The sequence below is a fragment of the Tenrec ecaudatus genome, chromosome X, assembly GCF_050624435.1.
Source record: "Tenrec ecaudatus isolate mTenEca1 chromosome X, mTenEca1.hap1, whole genome shotgun sequence".
Taxonomy (NCBI): Eukaryota; Metazoa; Chordata; class Mammalia; order Afrosoricida; family Tenrecidae; genus Tenrec; species Tenrec ecaudatus.
This window is the reverse complement of record NC_134548.1, coordinates 122,908,904-122,928,236: the sequence shown is the minus strand read 5'-3', so window position 1 is coordinate 122,928,236 and position 19,333 is coordinate 122,908,904. Positions and strand designations below refer to the sequence as shown.

At 36.9% G+C, this 19,333-nt stretch overlaps 1 protein-coding gene across 1 annotated transcript in view; it reads right to left on the bottom strand.

The window, feature by feature from the left end:
- NUP62CL (nucleoporin 62 C-terminal like) overlaps nucleotides 1–19,333 on the bottom strand; it is a 102,286-nt gene that overhangs the window by 24,447 nt on the left and 58,506 nt on the right. Inside the window, exon 8 of the mRNA XM_075539125.1 lies at nucleotides 15,128–15,193. Coding sequence (XP_075395240.1) covers nucleotides 15,128–15,193 — 66 coding nt within the window. The remainder of the gene's footprint in view (nucleotides 1–15,127; nucleotides 15,194–19,333) is intronic.

Sequence of the window (19,333 nt, the reverse complement as noted above, 5' to 3'; positions counted from 1 at the left end):
TTGGACCGGTGAGGAGTTGGAGTCTTCTTTGCCCTTGAGTAGCCAGAGGATAAAAATATGGTGTCTTGTGACTGTTTTCTCACACCTTCTTAACACAACGAAAAACCATACTGGTGGTCAGTTTTCTATGAGGCATGGTAGACATCATAGACATGCTCAGCCGCATAGACATGATAAAGCCCATATACACAAAAGCAATGGCCAAACGTTTCACTCAATGGGGAGAAACTGAAAGCATTCTCCTTTTGGAAAGGAAACAGGCAAGGACGTCTTTTATCACCACTCTTATTCAACCCTGTACTGGAAGCCGTAGCTAGAGCTATGAGGCGACCAAAAAGAAACCAAGGGCATCTAGACAGGCAAGGAAGTAAAAAGTCCCTGTATTTTCAGATGATATGCGTGTACATGTAGAAAACCCCACAGACTTGAGAAGAAAACATATTGGAAATAATTGAAACTTTGGCAACATGGTACAAGATCAACATACAAAAATCAATCAGATTCCTGTAAATAATCAAAGAGAGCCTTGAAAAAGGAAATTCAGAAAGCAATAACATTTACAATGGTGACATAAAACATAAAATGCTTAGGGATACACCTAGCCAGAGAAACAAAAGACTTGAGCAAAGGAAACTCTAATTTCACCCTACTTGCACTGCAAACAGGAACTGAAGTGAAGCTAGCCTTCTTGTGCCCAGTGGTTGTAAAGACTAGTTTCTGTACTGGAAGTCCTGGTGGCTGGAATGTTGAAAGACATGGAATCTTGTCTTTCATCGACCATGTCCATTGCAGAGATACCTAGTGCAATGATTTCTTCGACACATTTTCAGAAGTTTCAGCTCCCAGTAATCCAGAAGTTTCTGGCCTCTCAAAAATAAATGAACTGCCAGCGAGTTAATAGCCACCCTATTAACAGGGTGGAACTGCCCCCGTGGGTTCTTGCGACTGCAATCCTGTTGAATGGTAGCAAACCTCATTGTTGTCCAGAGGAGCGGCTGGTTAGCAGCCCCTTGTGTAACCCGTACCACACCAGGGCTCCTGGCTGGCCTACAGGGGTTCTCATGCTCAGAAAAAGACATCCTTTTTCATCAATTTAGAAAGACAGGTGAAATGTGGGCTTCCTCTTGTATTTCACAGAAATTTCACTTTGATTTGAACAGCGAGTAGAGATGGCTTGATTTTTTTACTCCCTGTAAGAAATGATGTGCTCTGTACACTTTTTTTTAAATCATTAAAATTCTTATTCTTTCTCTGTTTGCAAAAAGACAGCTCTTCAACTTCAAACTCTCTCACTGCTTTCTGTTGTATGTTTTTGTTATTGCAATGACTTTCAGTTTAATTCCTGCCCGACATGATTCTAATGAGTCCTTACATAGCAACTTATAAACTGAAAAAAAGTGCACAATATAATCAATAACTAGTTGGTTGAAGTAAAGAGATGACAAAATTCAAATGTGCACTGGACGAGAATCAAGTGTTTTTTTTATATCCGTGCAAGCATATGACTAAAGTGACTTATAATAATCAGTCAAAGACATTGCTGTTAATAAGACATAATTTAACTATGAAACAAACAGACCTAATGGTTTTATGTAAGATTATTTGTGGAAGGTTTTAGCATCCAACTGTTGAGAGCCAAGAGAGATAGTGTATCACTTCTGCTATGTTTACTCTGCAATTAAAAGCCAGAGTCAGAAGAGGACTGTAATAATTATGTCCACGCAGACTGAATCCAGGCTTTTAGCAGCATGCTATGAAGCACATGATTTATGGACAGGCTTCAGTAAGTTTGGGGTTCCAAGTGACTCAATGTGATGGGAATATAATTATCAAATTAGATGAATAGAAATAAACGCACAGTTTCAATTATTCATTTTCCTGTTACTGGAGTACTTGCAAGCCTGACCATGGGCTTATACATTTATTTTGCAAACATGATCATAAGTAACATTTTTAGAGTACTGAATGAGGATGACAGTATGGGTATGGGCAGGTATACTATGCTAAAACTGTTCAAACATTTTTGTCATTTCTTCATGTTGTGTATGCATATCTCACTTACATGAGTGCACTATTTTCAAAACAAAGTAGAGTAATAAAAACGCAAAAGAAGTTCTTATCTAGATTCAAGCTTTTTAAAAAAACACAATAATTTAAATGAAAAAAAAATCCCCTCAAAACAAGAAATATAAACACTGAATAGAAATGAAGTATGATTATGAAATAGCACACAAAGTTATGTCTCTAAAATTATCCTGAAAGCATTTTGCTTTCACACTAGACAATGGAAAATGTGGGTTTTTTAAAGTGTTCATGAATACATGAATATCCAGCCCAGCACTAATGGAGTTGTACAATTTTTGAAATACACCTACTCCTCATTTATCAACAATCTCAACAGCCAACAGTTTTGATATTTCACATTTACGACAACAGTAAAAAAACTACTATGGGATTATTCTTCGTATTAATGAACACAGAGGTGCTAGATGATATTAATGCTGGTTGTGATAGTTAAGAGATGTGACAATTTGTCTGGGTTATGATACTCAGTAGTTCGGTCATTATGCAATAATGTGCTTCGGCAGTTACATATTCTGTAATGATATACTGATTCTCCATTTTGTGATCTGATATAGCTTCCAATTTTATATACCGCCAATTTTTGCAAAACGACCTGGTTTTGGGAGTCTAATCATGTTGACAGGTGAGGAGGGCTAACACAGTAGCCGTGACAGATTTTTTAGTTACCCGAAAGATTCTTTCTGTCCTCAATTGCCATCTACTTACTGTGAGCAGCTTATACGTGATAGAGGAGTCCTCAGTGGCAATGGGAAATGTAGTCATTCCAGCTCCTCTGAAAATAAAGCCTGGTGATCTGCTTCTACAAGGTCATGGCCCTAGAAACTCTGTGAAGTCCAGTTCTATTCTGCACACAGGGAGGAGGTGGAGTCACCTCCGTAGTAACTAGTGTAGCATTTGGTTTTACCCCAGAAGAGTGTGCAGTGATTACAGGTGAAAGAGATTTTTAAACTTGAAACTTTGTGGCACTTTATGACAGAAGCAAACCATTCAACTGAACATTAAAATAATGAAAAGTACAAGATTTTCCACGGTCTGTTCCTCCATTGTGGTGTTTGATAAATATTAACCGACACAACAATGGTTTGATATATGAAGACAACAAAACACCTCTCCTTCACCTCCATATCCTCCCCAAGAAAAGTAACTCCATAGATCTAAAATGAATAACAAATTGGCTGAGATGGATTGCCAGCTCTGTCCTAAGTGGTCCCTGAAGAGCGGGAATTGCCGCAGTTTCAGTGACTGCCAACTCAGAAGACAGATGTGTGACTGCAGCATTGCCGCTAAGCCATTCTCGAAAGAAAGCTGTAAATTTTTACAAAGAGAAATACAAGCAAGAAAACTGGTATTTGACTAGAGCTCCTAATAATCCTCAGTGGTCTGCACTAATCAGGAGGGAAACTGGTATTAGATAATGTCAAGCGATAAGTGAACATTGCATTTTAAACTGGTGAAACTAACACCTATCCAGACACTCCTTCATTCAATACTAAAATACTCACTTCTCAATACTAATAATGAATATTCCTGAATTCAGTACTCTGATACTTACCTGCCCCTTGGTAAAACGGAGGGGTACCGAAAAAGGGGAAGACCCTTGCCAAGATGGACTGACACCAGGGGCTAAAACAATGCACTCAAACAGAAGAACAATCTTGAGGAAGTTGCAGTGTTTTGTTATTTGCACATAGGGTCACTCTCAGTTGGAACCGACTCAATGGCACCTAACAACAATACTTAGCTTTGACCCCTACTTATACGTAAGTTAGAACAGAGGCACCTGGTTCTTCATAACTTACACATGAATATCAGAAAGTATATTGGACAGTGTAGACAGCTAATGTGTCATGTTTAATTTCCAAATCACTTTTTAAGAACTTGATTTTTACTTAAGTGATTTGTAGTTAAATAATTCTTAGCCTAACAGCGGTTAGGTTTGGGAATAGATAAAAATATCTTTACATTATGGGTATTAAGTCATAAACTTGCTTCTAAGACCCTTTTAGAATTAAGATTGTGAAATGACAAAAAGCTCTAAAATGATATTGCTATTGATAAAATATCACATGAATTTGTTTTCCTCTAACTTGGGTTCTGATGTGCATAAAAGGATTCACTGAGAAGTTGAACTCTAACTTTTCAGTGCATAGTCATTTCAGGAGACACGATCACATTTACTATTAAAAACAAATGTAAAGAACCTCTGTCAGACAACATCTTGTCTATTTTCCACTACTTCTCCATGTCACTTCTTGATATGAAATGGAAAGGCCCCAGGGTAAAAGAGCATCAAGAATTACAAGGTGCTTTCATTCCCATCATGTGTTAAGACCTCCTTTGTCTCAAATGAGAATTTATATAAGCTCTCAATGCTTTCCACCATAATTAAATTGTTAACAGTAAAATGCCTCCCAGTGATCTATAATCTCTATCATCTAACTCTTTCTACCTTATATTGACTAGGCACTGTACACAGGCACCTGGATCTAAGATGTAACACAAAGTATTACCATTATTATGGTTAGAAAGCCTTTTACCTCTAATGTGAAGTACCTAATTAATAGCCATTTTTCTATCTAGTAATATGTAACGTTGTTGTTGTTAGGTGCCTCAAATGGGTTCTGACTCATAGCAACCTGGTATACAACAGAACAAAACGCTGCTTAGTCCTGTGCGATCCCCACAATTATTGTCTTATCTGAGCCCGTCATGGTTAGCCATTGTGTCAATCCCTCTCATTCAGAGTTTCCCTTGTTTTTGCTGACTCTACTTTACCAAGCATGACATCCTTTTCCGATTTGGTCTCTCCTGATAACATGCCCAAAGTATGTGCGATGAAGTCTTGTCATTCTCATGTCTAAGGAGCACTCTGGCTGTACTCCTCCAAGGCCTATTTGTTTGTCCTGGCCAAGCAAACAAACAAACAAAGATGTTCCATCAATTTTGTTCAGTCTGTGGCATATTCAATATTCTTCGCTAATACAAATGCATCTATTCTCCTATCTTCATTATTTATTGTCCAGCTTTCACATGTAATGGTAGAATTCTTTTCAGAGCATTCCAACTGACAGAATACCATTCTGGTATTTGAGAGATGTGGATTCTAATCCCAGCCCTGCCACTAATTAGCTGTGTGTTCTTAAAACAAAATCAGTTAAACTCTGTGAGCTATAGTTCCTTGATTTATATAAAGCAAGACTCTCCCAGAGGTTAAAAACAAAACAAAACACTCACTTGCCACAGAGTCAATTCTGACTCATAACAATGCTGTATAGGGTTTTCAAGGCTGTAAATGTTTACAGGAACAGATAGTAACACCTTTAGAGAGGAGTGGCCAATGGGTTTGAACCATCAACCTTGCAGTCATCATAAGTCCAATGCTTACCCGATGCAGCCACCAACCTTAATTTTGTTAGTACCTCTCAAGATTCTCTAATCTCTATAATCTATTATCTTACTTTCTACCCTGTGTTAACAAAGAACTTTAGCCAGACACCTGGAGGAAACATATAAAACAACGTTATATGTTACATAGTGGCTGAGAGCATCAGGATTTTCTTTAGAACAAAGAGGATCCCGGGTGAGAGAAAAATCACAGTGATTTTTCTTTGTAGCCTTAATTACATTTTGATATGCTCCATCCCACTCCCCCCACTGTACCCAGGCAGGACTGCTCACTGTTGAAAAATATGTAACAGACAGGAAGATTATTAATTCAAACTTCATATAATCTCTTTCTTCGGTATTTTCCAGCCACTGACATCCCACCCCTCTTCGATTCTGCTGTTCTTGCGACTTCTCTCGGTAAGTGATTATCAATGATAACTTATCTACAGCTACTTTCTTTAGCTCCAACTTAATAGGTATTCTCTGAGCCACACGACCTGACTTAGTTCTTCCTCTGTGTCTCTTACACATAATACACTATAACAACCAGTTTCTCTACTACCATTGATTGACCATCACCCTGGGTCAGGCATTTTTTGAGAAAAGTTAGTCGCTGCTGTTTTCAATCTTTGTAAACACCCTACAAAGCAAGTATTATTTCTTATTATAAAAAGGATATAGACTGAGTGAGATTAAGCAACTACTGAAGGCATAAAACTATTGAGTGGTAACGGCTCTGCTGAAATCCATATCTACCTGACTCAGCAACGTCTCCTCTAATCAGGTAATTAAAAAATCCTCTAATCACAAGCCAATATAAAATACAACCTCCTTCTGATGATGAAGGAACCGGATATTTTTTTCCTCTAACATGTATGAGCAGGAAGTTTCGACAGATAATGATTCTTGTATGTGTGAAAGGGAAAGAAGATGAAGTTTGATGCTATTACTGCAGAGAATGAAGAAACAGAATGGTAGATAAGAAAATTCATTCTATTTTAATACCACAACTTTACAGATAGTAACTGATTGGCTAACTAAGCACAGAGGTCCAATTATACTCGATATTTTTGGCAAATTCTATCAAAGATATTCCACTAACCTCAACTTTTATTTTAAAACCTACAGAAAAGTGAGAAAATAGTAAAAAAATTTTGTATACCTTTTACCTAGATTCACTCATTGCTAACATTTTGTCACAAATTTCTCTATTTCTTCCCCTTTACTAACAATTTTTATCATTCAGAAGAAAAATATACATATGAAGCTTCTTTACATAATCTAATGTACATATTCAATAATAAGGATATTTCCCTACATCACCACAATATCTATCAAATAAAAGACAATGAACATTTCTTTAATATCATTTCATACAAAATGCATATTCAATGTTCTCATTTGTCCTAAAAAATCCAAAACTTATTATTTCCTTTTTTATTGAGGTTTTTTGTTTTACTGTGTTATTGTTCAGTTTTTCAAAATGTATATGAAATCCAGGCGAGGTAAATCTATAGAGACAGTAGCTGGATTATTGGTTCCTTAGGGAAACTTCTTGTCATCGAGTTGATGCTGACTCACAGAAAGCCTGTAAGACAGGGTAGAACTGCCCCACGAGTTTCTGAGACTAGAATTGTTAATGGGAGTAGAAAGCTCCGTCTTTCTCCTGAGAAGCAGCTAGGGGTTTCAAATTGCTATCCTTTAAAACCCACTGTGTAACCACTATATCATCAGGGCTTTTTATGGTAAGGGAGGTTGGTAGAAATGAAGAGTTAATTACAATGAGTACAAGAAGAAATGTTCTAAAATTTATTGTGGTTATGATTGTACAACTCTTCTTAATATGAATGAACTATTGACATGTGAATTATATGACAATAAAACTGTTTTAAAAAAACCCACACTACCTGTAGTACTTACATAATCTGTTGCCAATTTGAGACTTAAGAATGAAGGGGTGGAGTTTAGCCTGTCAATCAGGTTGCAGCTTGATGACCTCATTTGGAGGCGCTAAGGAGATAAATAGCTAGCTGGAGGCAGGATACACACTCACTCCCTGCGAGACATTCCAGCTGAAAAGACACATGGAGCTACGCTACTGCCCTGAGCTGGAGGAGCCACTTGGGGACCCACACCAGCACTGAGATGCTTCTACCACCACTGGATCCACAAGATTTTCCACTCACTGGGCTGTGTTCTTCCTGCATTCAGTGTCATTGCATGTCCCCATGAGTTTAAAGAGGAATTTTTTGGACTAGTATCGACATATGGGGTAATATCAGACGTATGGACCTGATCTGGACTGGGCTGGGGTGTTTTCTCAATATACAATTGTTCCATATATAAAACTCTCTCTTATCCACCTATGAATGTCTATGAATTTGTTTCTCTAGTCTACCCAAATTAACACATTATCAGTGAGTTGAGTTTGACTCATAGTGCCCCTGTAGGACAGGATGGAACTGCTGCAATGGCTTTGCTATGCTGTAACTCTTTATAAGAGTAGAAAGCCCCATTTTTCTCCCAGGGAGCAGCTGGCTTCAAACTACTGGCCTTGCATTAGTAGCCCAAAGAGTAACCCACTACACCACCAGGGCTCCCCAATGGTCCTACATAGTATTATTTTGGTTTTGAGCAAGAATCTAATCAAGGCTAATATAGTGAACTTGACTATTATATATTTTTCATTCTAAGATAGGTCCTTTATTGATTTTATTTTGGCTTTGTTTTGTTTTCCATGAGTGACATTTTCAAGAGTCTAAGCCAAATAATTACCTTATATATAAGGCTCATCCATAGAATGTCTATTTTCATCTGATTAGATTCAAGATAACCATTGCTAATAAGAATATTACATAAATGGTATGATTCTTATCGCATCAGATCAGAGGGAATATACTGCCCAGTTCTCTCATGATTGATGAGGCCAAATTTTATTACTTGTTTAAATAGAAAGTGGTACCTACCAGTTAGCTCTCTTGTAAAGATATATTTTCTCCTTTGTAACTACTGAATAATATTGGGGATAATATATTTTTTAATCTTTTTTTAAAAATTTTAACAATTTATTAGGGGCTCATACAATTCTTATCACAGTTCATACATATACATACATCAATTGTATAAAGCACATCTGTACAGTCTCTGCCCTAATCGTTTTTTTCTTCTCTTTTCTTTTTTTACATTTTATTAGGGACCCATACAACTCTTATCACCATCCATACATATACATACATCAATTGTATAAAGCACATCCATACATTCCCTGCCCCAATCATTCTCAAGGCATTTGCTCTCCATTTAAGCCCCTTGCATCAGGTCCTCTTTTTTTTCCCCCTCCCTCCCCTTTCCCCCCTCCCTCATGTGCCCTTGGTAATTTATATATCGTTATTTTGTCATATCTTGCCCTATCCGGAGTCTCCCTTCCCCCCTTCTCTGCTGTCCCTCTCCCAGGGAAGAGGTCACATGTGGATCCTTGTAATCAGTTCCCCCCTTCCAACCCACTCACCCTCCACTCTCCCAGCATCGCCCCTCACACCCTTGGTCCTGAAGGTATCATCCACCCTGGATTCCCTGTACCTCCAGCCCTCATATGTACCAGTGTACAGCCTCTGCCCTATCCAGTCCTGCAAGGTAGAATTCGGATCATGGTAGTTGGGGGGAGGAAGCATCCAGGATCTGGGGGAAAGCTGTGTTCTTCATCGGTACTACCTCGCACCCTAATTAACCCATCTCCTCTCCTAAACCCCTCTATGAGGGGATCTCCATTGGCCGACACTTGGGCCTTGGGTCTCCACTCTGCACTTCCCCCTTCATTTAATATGGTATATATATACATATACACATATATACACATATATACACATATATACACACACTTGTATCGTTTTTTTTGCATGATGCCTTATACCTGGTCCCTTGGCACCTCGTGATCGCACTGGCCGGTGTGCTTCTTCCATGTGGGCTTTTTTGCTTCTGAGCTAGATGGCCGCTTGTTCACCTTCAAGCCTTTAAGACCCCAGACACTATCTCTTTTGATAGCCGGGGGGGGGATAATATTTTTGAGACAAGTAAATATTCTTTCCCTCAACAATCCTTAACTCAATGGTTTTAGCTTTCATTAATAAACTCAGATAGAATCAATTACTAAGCTGGGGCCTCAAAATGGGTGATTTTCTCATTAAATTTTCTCACATAAAATGGGTGATTTTTATGGTATGTAAATTATACCTCAATAAGACTGTTAAAAAATTAACAGTCTGTATTGGGTCCCATTTTAGGCCAGCTTATTTTTTTCTGCCATAAAATGATTGACAGTGAAAATATTTTATGAATGCTTTGAGGTTTTCAAGGTCAGGGTTAGCTTTAATAAATGTTCTGTTGAAGTTTTTAATGGGGTTTCCTAAAGCTATCATTCCTTCTACAATTACTAGCTGCAATACTTCCACAACGACTTTTTTTCCTGCATCTAACAGCCCTGGTGGTGTAGTGGCTATACATCAGTTCAAAATCAGAGGCTTTCTATTCCCGTTAAGAGTTATTGTCTGGGAAACACACAGGGGCAGTTCTACCCTGTTCTATAAAGTCACTGTGAGTGGGAATCGACTTGATAGCAGTGAGTTTGGTTTTTTTTGTTGTTGTTGTTGATATTTTGATACTGTGACCTCATTATTATTAGTTGGGTTTTTAACAAATGCATCATATCATTCCATACTGTAATCATATCCAGCAGAATTGTACAATTGTTTCCACAATCTGTTTCTAACTATTCTTTTCCTTCATGTATTCCTTGACATCGTCTCCCCTTCTCTCTCTCTCTCTCTCTCTCTCTCTCACACACACACACACACCATTTTACCCCCCCTCCCCATAACCCTTATTCTACTTGCTGTCTCTATGGGTTCATCATTCCTGGGTTTCACATACCAAAAAACAGATAAATATGTACCACAACTTCAAGAGGGTGATCCCCAATGACATAACACCTCTGAGATACACCCTAATATGAACAAAAGCCAAACCAAACAATACAAATGAAACATACAGAAAATTTTGGAAACCAGATCCAGTCCACCATGTTATCCTAGAGGGGGAGCTGATGACAAAGTTTTAACTGTTCAGATCAGATTTATAACTTCGACTTTCTATACTCCTCTCTCCCAAGCACTTTGTTTAATAGCCACTTCCCTCCTATCCCTCAATTGTGGATAGAGGGAGTTCACTGTAGGCTTATTGCTGATGTAGTTCCACAAATGAATCCTGGGCTCCCACTGCCATCAGTAGCCTTTTGCAAACCAGATTCTCACACTTTAGGCTCTGATACTAATCCTTTGCTTTTGGATTATATGATTCAGATCCCTTTGGTGACTGATGATGGTGTGCTTCTTCCATGTTGACTTAGTTGACATCTCACTTAGATGACTGCTTGTTTAGAGACAAGCCTTTAGACTCCAGACACTAGTTTATCTAATAGCTGGTCACCATCCAATTTCTTCACCACATTTTGTGATAGCACTCGTCTCCTCTGTGTTCCCTTCCTGCGGGTGAGTACAGAGCAGGGCCAGGATGTAAGAACTAATTGTTCTTAAGTTAAAGCCAGAATTTAGTATAAGTCCAAAGCCGATTCCTAGATATGCATGTTTTTGTTGTTGTTCTTTTAATTTATTATTACTTGGGGTTAATACAAATGTCATGTCATTTCATAGTTCAATCACGTCACGCAGAGTTATTCCCTTGCTTCCATAATCAGTTTCAAATCATATTTTTTTCTTTCTGGAATCCTTGATACTGTTTTACTTTTACCCCTCTCTACCCCGAAACATCCCCTCCCACTCCTGAACCCACGTTTTCTACTTACTATATCTATAGGTTCATCAATCCTGGATTTCATTTACCAAAGAACAGAAAAACATATACCACAGTTTCAAGAGGGTAACCCCCAATGACCTAGCACCTCTGTGATACACCCTAACATGAACAAACAAAAACCAAATAAAACAGAGTGATCATGACAGGTATGCTTGGATAATACATATCTTAATCCAACATATAGGGCATTGATTAACAAGACCTTATTTGTCCACCTACCAAAGGCTCATCAAATTTGTTACAGCTGTAACTGTATTCCAACAAATTCAGTAATTTGGAGGACATGGACAAACACCTAGAAAAACACTCTCCCCCTGAATGAACACAAATGGATATTAAAAGCTTGAACAGACCCATAGCAAAAGAAGAAATAGATAGGGTAACCAAGAAACTCCTAACTGAAAAGGCCCTGGTGCAGATGGCTTCACAAGAAAATTCTACCGAGTATTCAGAGAAGAGCTGACATAAGTCCTACACAAACTCTCCCAGAACATAGAATGGGACAGCAAACTCCCAAACTCATTCTATGAAGCAAGCATAACCCTGATACCAAAACTGGGCAATGACCCTACAAGGACAGAGAACTACAGATGAATAACAATCAGGAACATATATGCAAAAATCCTCAACGAAATTGTGGCCAATAGAATCCAACAACATATCAAAAAAGGAATACATCATGACCAAGTGAGATTCATACCAGGGATGCAGGGATGGTCCGACATTTGAAAAACATTTAATGGAATCCACCAAATCAACAAGAAAAAGGACAAGACCCATATGATCATATCAACTGAAGCAGAAAGAGCATTTGTTAATACCCAACACCCATTCCTAATCAAAACTCTTAAGAAGATAGGATTAGAAGGGAAAATCCTCCATTTGATAAAGGCCACGTACAAAAAACCAATAGTCAATATTACACTCAATGGAGAAGAGAAGAAAACATTTCTATTGACTAAGGGAACTCAACAAGGATGCCTTTATCCCCACTTTTATTCAACATTGTGCTGGAAGTCCTAGCCAGTATCATAAGAAAACGGCAAGATATCAAGTGTGTATGACTGGGTACAGAAGTAGTGAAATTTTCACTATTTTAAATAATATAATTTTATATATTGAGAATACCTAGGAGTCTACAGCAGGATTGCTGGAAACAATAGGGGAGTCTAGGAGAGTAGTAGGATACAAGATTAACAAGCAGATATCAATTCAGTTCCTATATACCAGTGATGAGAATACCGAAAAAAATATCAAGGAAATTATACCATTCACAATAACCATGCAGAAACTGAAATACCTAGGAATAAATCTAACAAAACAAACAAACAACAACCCCAAAAGACCTGTATGAAGAAAACTATAGAACATTACTATAAGAAACCAAAAAGAATCTACACAAATGAAAAGATGCCCCTTGTTCATGGATTGGAAGACTCAATGTTGTGAAAATGTCAATGCTACCCAAAGTAATCTACAGATTCAATGCAATCCTTATACAAATTCCAGCATCATTCTTTTAAAAAATGGAAAAGCTAATTACTAATTTCCTATGTAGAGGGAAGAAGCCCAGGGTATGCAATGAAATCCTCAACAAAAAAAAAGTAGGTAATCTTTTATTACCTGACTTCAAAACCTACTGTACAGTCACAGTTGGCAAAACAGCCTGGTACTGGTATAATGATAGACATACTGATCAATGAATCTGGACAGAAAACCCAGAAATAAAAGCATCCACCTACACACAACTGATTTTTGACCTGGGCTTCCGAGTGCATCCTGGGGACTCAAGCCGGGTATCGAGGTGTCCTGGGACACTGAATCCTGGATCTTTAAGGCCCACAGTTTACTCCTGAGGCTGTGTCAGGGAGATCCGATGCGGAACTCCACTGGGTGAATTCTACCTCAGAAAAACCTGTAATTTGAGGATTAAGTCACAAAAGACATGATGTCTGAGGAAGCAGATGACCTCATTTAAAAAAATCAGTTTCTTTTAATCCTTTTCTATTATTTTTAAAGCTCTAACCATCCCAATTTGGACCGTATTGCCCAACTTCTGGCACACTCTCATATTCTGATATGGCCTCAGTACTTATAAATAATCTTAGCATATAGCACAAAAAGTCTTACGCTTACCTTGTACTTTCCCTACCTTAAGATCTGTGATCAAATATTTCTCTAAGCAGCCTTGGTTCTTTTTAGTGTTATGGGATTTAGAAAGCAAGATCCAGGTGCTGGGTGTGCTCATTACTCTAGAGGCTACTGTCACTGCTTCAGAACAAGGACATAAAAATTTACATGAATATTCAGATTTATAATACAATTAAAAACAAGGAAAGAAGAGATAACTTGTACTTCTTTTATCTTTCAGTGAAAATCTTGGTTCTGTTATTAGTAAATATTAATATGTGCATTCATTTACTTTATATGAAATGGTAGCAATAATGGTATTATAATTCTTAAATTAATAATAGATTGATTAGGAAAAATGAAGCTCTTTTGCATCATTAGACGACATCTTGGTAGGGCCACTATACTCAAAAGCGATCTGTACTGTGATTCAAACAGGTTTGTTTGATTTCAGTTTGTATTCAATTTTAGGATTCATACCATCATTCTTTTTAGACCTAATTCCAATTTTTGAGTATATGAAACATATATACTGTCCAAAAGTCAAAGCTATATAAAATATACTCAGAAGTCCTGATTTGATTCCCATTCCCCTATCCTATTCCTATTTTCATTAGGTTCTTATCTTTCCTGTGTTTCATTGTACAAAAGTAAGCAATTACAGTTCTTCAGAATTAATATATACATACTATGAGTAAAGCAACACCCCTTCAATTGAGCTCTTACTTTAAAATAATTTTATTGAGAGCTATAATTAACATATACAATAGTTCAAATCATATCAAGAAGGGTTGTACAATCATCACCACAATCAACTTTGGAACATTTTCTTCCTTCGTGTACTCACTGCTGTTGACTCCCCATTTCCCTCCAACCTCCCCTTTCCATGCTCCCAGCCAATTATTAATCCAGCTACTGTCTTCTTAAATCCACCTATAACGGCTTTCCTATACAGATAAACATACAAAACAAGACTACACCCCCACCACTCAGCAACAATGACCATATAAAACAGAGAACGATCTCTAAGAGAAAGCAGAGAATATTAAAAATTTAGAAAAATATTTAAATGGGCCCAAACGGAGATCTAATGCAAGATGTTACACTTCAGCCTAAAATCTGCTTTACAGAGTTCTTTGTCTCATATTAGGGCTGTTCACATTCTTGGTGAATATGGATGGTGGATATTAACTGGGGTATCACATAGGGAGCCTGTAAATAGATTTTGAGCTTTTATTTTCATCCATAGCATTCTGAAAACTCAGTGTTTAGATTTAGGTACTGGTACTGTTCCCTCCTCTGGATTTGGATCATATTATTTACAATCCTTGGATCATAGAGGCTGGTGTGCTCCTTGCATGGAGACTTAGCTGACTGACACCTCACTTAGATGGCTGCTTGTTAGGAAATACGCATATTTTTCCTAATAGCCACACACAAGCTGATTTCTTCACCAAATTTTGTGCTGGCACCCATTTCTTCAGCAAAAGGACAAGTTGGACGAGCATGTCACAAGAACCAATTATTCTTAATATTAAGGCTACTATTAATTTAGGAGCTCTAATTTTTGAGTGCAGTCATTGAATGCACACAACCTGATGTACAACATATTTTCTACTTGTAATACATATAGCTTGGTATAGAAATAAACTCCCACCTGAATATTGACCAATCTGCGCAGAGCATCCATATGACCATTCAGAATTCTGCAGATCTTCTGGAACTAAAAACACAAGCAAGACTTTTAGATTCTAATTATTTGATGTGTTAAAATAATTCTGGTTCAGAAATAGATTGAGAGGGTATTAAATATTAATGGATTAAAACTTTTTTGCATTTTCAAATTTTCAATGGCCAATCTGATTCTCAAATTGTTAATGAATTAAATTTCTTTCTTTTTAAATTCATTTTTTTCTTTCCATTTCCTTTTTTTCCCTCCCCCACCTCTGGTTTCTCCATAACTATCAAAGTCTGTTTCTTTTGGTACGAAAACTACTTTTTCTCTTATATAAGTGGTCTCATACAATACTTGTTTTCATGGGAATAACTACTTTCTGTCAGCATATCTTCCAAATCCACCCATGTCATGAGGTGTTTGACAGTTTTATCATTATTTAGCATTATATGATATTAATTCAATCTTTAGCAATGCATAATATTCCATTTAATGTATATATCAAAGTTTATTTATCCATTCCTCTACCATGGGCTTCCATTTTCTTGCTATTGTGAATAGTGCTGTGATAAATATGGGTATGCATATATGGTAGTGTTTTGTTCCTTATTTCTTTAGGGTATACACTAAGTAGAAAGACGACTAAGTGCTATGGTATTTCTATTAAGACTTAAATTTCTACAATTCTGACTACCACATTACAAAAATAAGTAAAGAACCTTATGGGATATTCACAAAGAACTAAGTCAGATAACAAATTTAAAATATTACCGTTTGACAAACAAATCAGCCATTTATCAAATGGATGGGGAAATGGGTACATCCACATATAACCAATGGTTGTATAAATTTACCCAACCTTTTAAGATATAAATTTTAATAGTAAAACAAGGAGTCTTTTAAAGGTGCATGGAAATGTGTAGTATTAAAAAGCTATCCATAGATGTTCATTTTTATACCAAAATAAACTCATATAAACCTGTTATAGCATATTTGAACAGGACCTAATTTGAGGCACTACAAAGGACATCAGTTTGAAAACAGCCCCTGTCAGAGCAACATGAGTTCTGCTAAACCTGAAACAAGAACAAACATCAAATTGATGGTCAAGGTTGGATGGAAGAATGCTGAAATCGTTGATTTTTTATGAAAAATGCCACACAGAAACTGGCAGTTTAGATATGGCAAACTCATTTCAAGAGGGGATAAGGCAAAGTTGAGGATAAAGCCTGCTGTCGAAGACAATGAACATCAATTCGGCAGGAAAATATTAATTTTGTCCATACCCTAATTAAAGAGAACTAGTAATAGAAAATTCAAAAGAACCCACATTGTTGAAATCTCAAGTATTTCAGCTGACACAATTCTAACTGAAAAATCTAAATTAAGCATACTTTCTGCTTGAGTGATAAAATGTTGGGTTCAAATCAGTTGCCGACAAGAACTGATAAAGATCCTGACTGAAGTGTTTACTAAAAGAATTGTAAGAGAAGAGATGAATACTAGCTTTACCAGTATGATCTAAAGATAAAGCACAGTCAAAGTAATGGCCAAGAAGCAAAAGTAGATTGGTCAAAACGCAGAAGTCATGGCAACAGTTTCTTTTGGATTTTTTCTTAATGTTTTAAGGTATTTTACTTGTTGACTTTCTGGACGTTCAAAGAATGATAAGATTTGCTTATGGTGACAGTGTTCTGAGAAAGTTATCCAGAGCTTCAGCTGGAAAACTCCCAAGAAAGCTTCAACAAAGTGCCCCTCTCCACCACCACCTCCTCTCATCAAACAAAGGCATTTTTGAACAATATCTATGTGAAATCACCAGGCATTTACTTTACAGTATGGCTCTGGCTCCTTCTGGGTTCTTTTTGTTGGCTAATTAAAAAAACAATCTCTAAAGGGCAGCTACTTTTCTTCAGTTAATAATGTACAAAAATCTGTATTAACAGGGTAAAAGTCTCAGCATCCTCAGTTCTTTAGGGATAAACTAAGTGGCTTGTATCATTGCTTAAGGAAATGCCTTCATTTTAGTGGAGTTTATGTTACAAAATAAAATTTGTTGCTTTTACTTTTTTCTTTTAATTTCACTTCCATGAACCTTTTGAAGTCTCCACATATAGAGTGAAAGCCGCTTCATGGTATTCAAACTTGCGACTCAGTAAATTCTACTTCTAAACAAACAAACAAAATCAGTATATTCTACTTAAAAACACAATAATCAAATCTAAATATAACTAGTGGTTGCAGTGCTATTTTACAATTGCCAATATTTGGGAGAGCTAAAAGGACTATATCTAAATATATTAGAATAATGTCATTTTTGAGGAAGCGTAGTCATTAAAACTCTTGTTTTCAAAGAATGGTCATAATTTTTGGGAAAAATCATGCAAGAACACTAAAATAATTCAGTAAATAAATGGCTTATTTTTCAAACAAAATAAATGTCAGCATAGCAAAATACTAGAAATATATTAGTATATTAGCAAGGTGGTAATAGTAAAGGTGGTTTAAATTTCTTCATAGATATTTTCTAAAACCATATATTCTAAATTCTCTACACTGAGTATTCTTGTTTTTGTAATAAATAACATTTATTAAAATGGAATTAAAAAATATTGGAACACTTTCAGCCAATAGTCTAGCAAGGTCCAGCATAATGCAAAAGGGAAGAGGATGAAAATGTTATCACAGTTAAAAGAACAGTATGTTGAGAACACAGCTAATTTAGTGCATTTTAATTTAACAAAGAGAAATATAATTTGTAGGGGGAACAATGAGTTTCTGAAAGAAAATATGACTATCTATCTTAATTGCCTCACATGTACTTGCTTAATAAACAAAATTAATTAGGCAGTTTCTCCGTCCCCCACTCTGGAAAAAAAAAAGCATACCCCATCAAAATAAATACTTGTATAAAGAGCTGCTATTTTCTGCCCTGACACATGGTTCCCTGTAAGAAATCTTTGTTGACTGAATTACAATACATTTTCTATAAGAATATTTTTGTTCAGCAAATGTTTTCTCTGCTTCCTTGCTAGTGATCTATTCTGAGAAGGGAGTTGAGCTGTCTCTAATTTCTTTGGGCTCCCTTTGTCCTGCCATCAAGCAGTAATTACCCTTTAATTCACTCATCTCAAACATACCAATCACCCTTGCTAGGAACAACAAAAACAAATGATTTTAACTATTCTCTGTCCACATCTGAATGAAAATGAAATATCCCAAGGCTAAATTGGGAAAAGAGCTAAGGATAGAATTACAACCACCTTTTACTATGCTCACAACATTTCTCTGTCATATAGTCCATATCAGTTCTGCTTCATGTATAAGCCTACATGTATCTATCTAGGCATAAAAATTCTATTATAAGAAAACAATTTTATAATCACAATGTTGTTATCGGGGGATGCCTTGTAACTTCTGATTCATAACGCTACATGTGACGGACTCGAATAATCCCATAGAGTTTTCATGGTTGTAATCTTTATGGAGCTTATTACCAGACTTTCTCCTGACTATTTGAACTGTCAGCCTTTCAGGTAATAGCTGAGCACTTAATCACTGCACCACTATGGCTTGTTTGGACTCATAATAATTCCCAAATCCTACAACCATTAAGTCAATTCCAACTCACTGCAACCTTATATAGGGTTTCTGAGACTGTAAATCTTTTTCTTTTCTTTTTTTAAATCATTTTATTGGGGGCTTCTACAATTCTTGTCATAATCCATACATACATCCATTGTGTCAAGAACATATGTACATTTGTTGCCAGCATCATTCTCAAAACATTTGCTTTTTAGTTAAGCCCTTGATACCAGCTCTTCATTTTTCCCCTCCCTCCCCACTATCCCCTCCTTCATGAACCCTTCATCATTCATAAATTATGATTATTTTGTCATATATTATACTGTTAAATGTCTCCCCCTGCCTTCTCTGCTGTCCCGCCCCCAGGGAGGAGGCTATACGTAGAATTTTGTAATCAGTTCCTCCTTTCTACCCCACATTCTCTCCATCCTCCAGGCATCACCACCCTCACCAATGGTCGTGAAGGAGTCATCTGTCCAGGATTCCCTGTGTTTCCAGTTGCTCTCTGTACCTATGTACATCCTCTGGTCTAGCCAGATTTGGAAAGTAGAATTGGGATCGTGATAGTGGGGGGAGGAAGCATTTAAGAACTAGAAGAAAGTT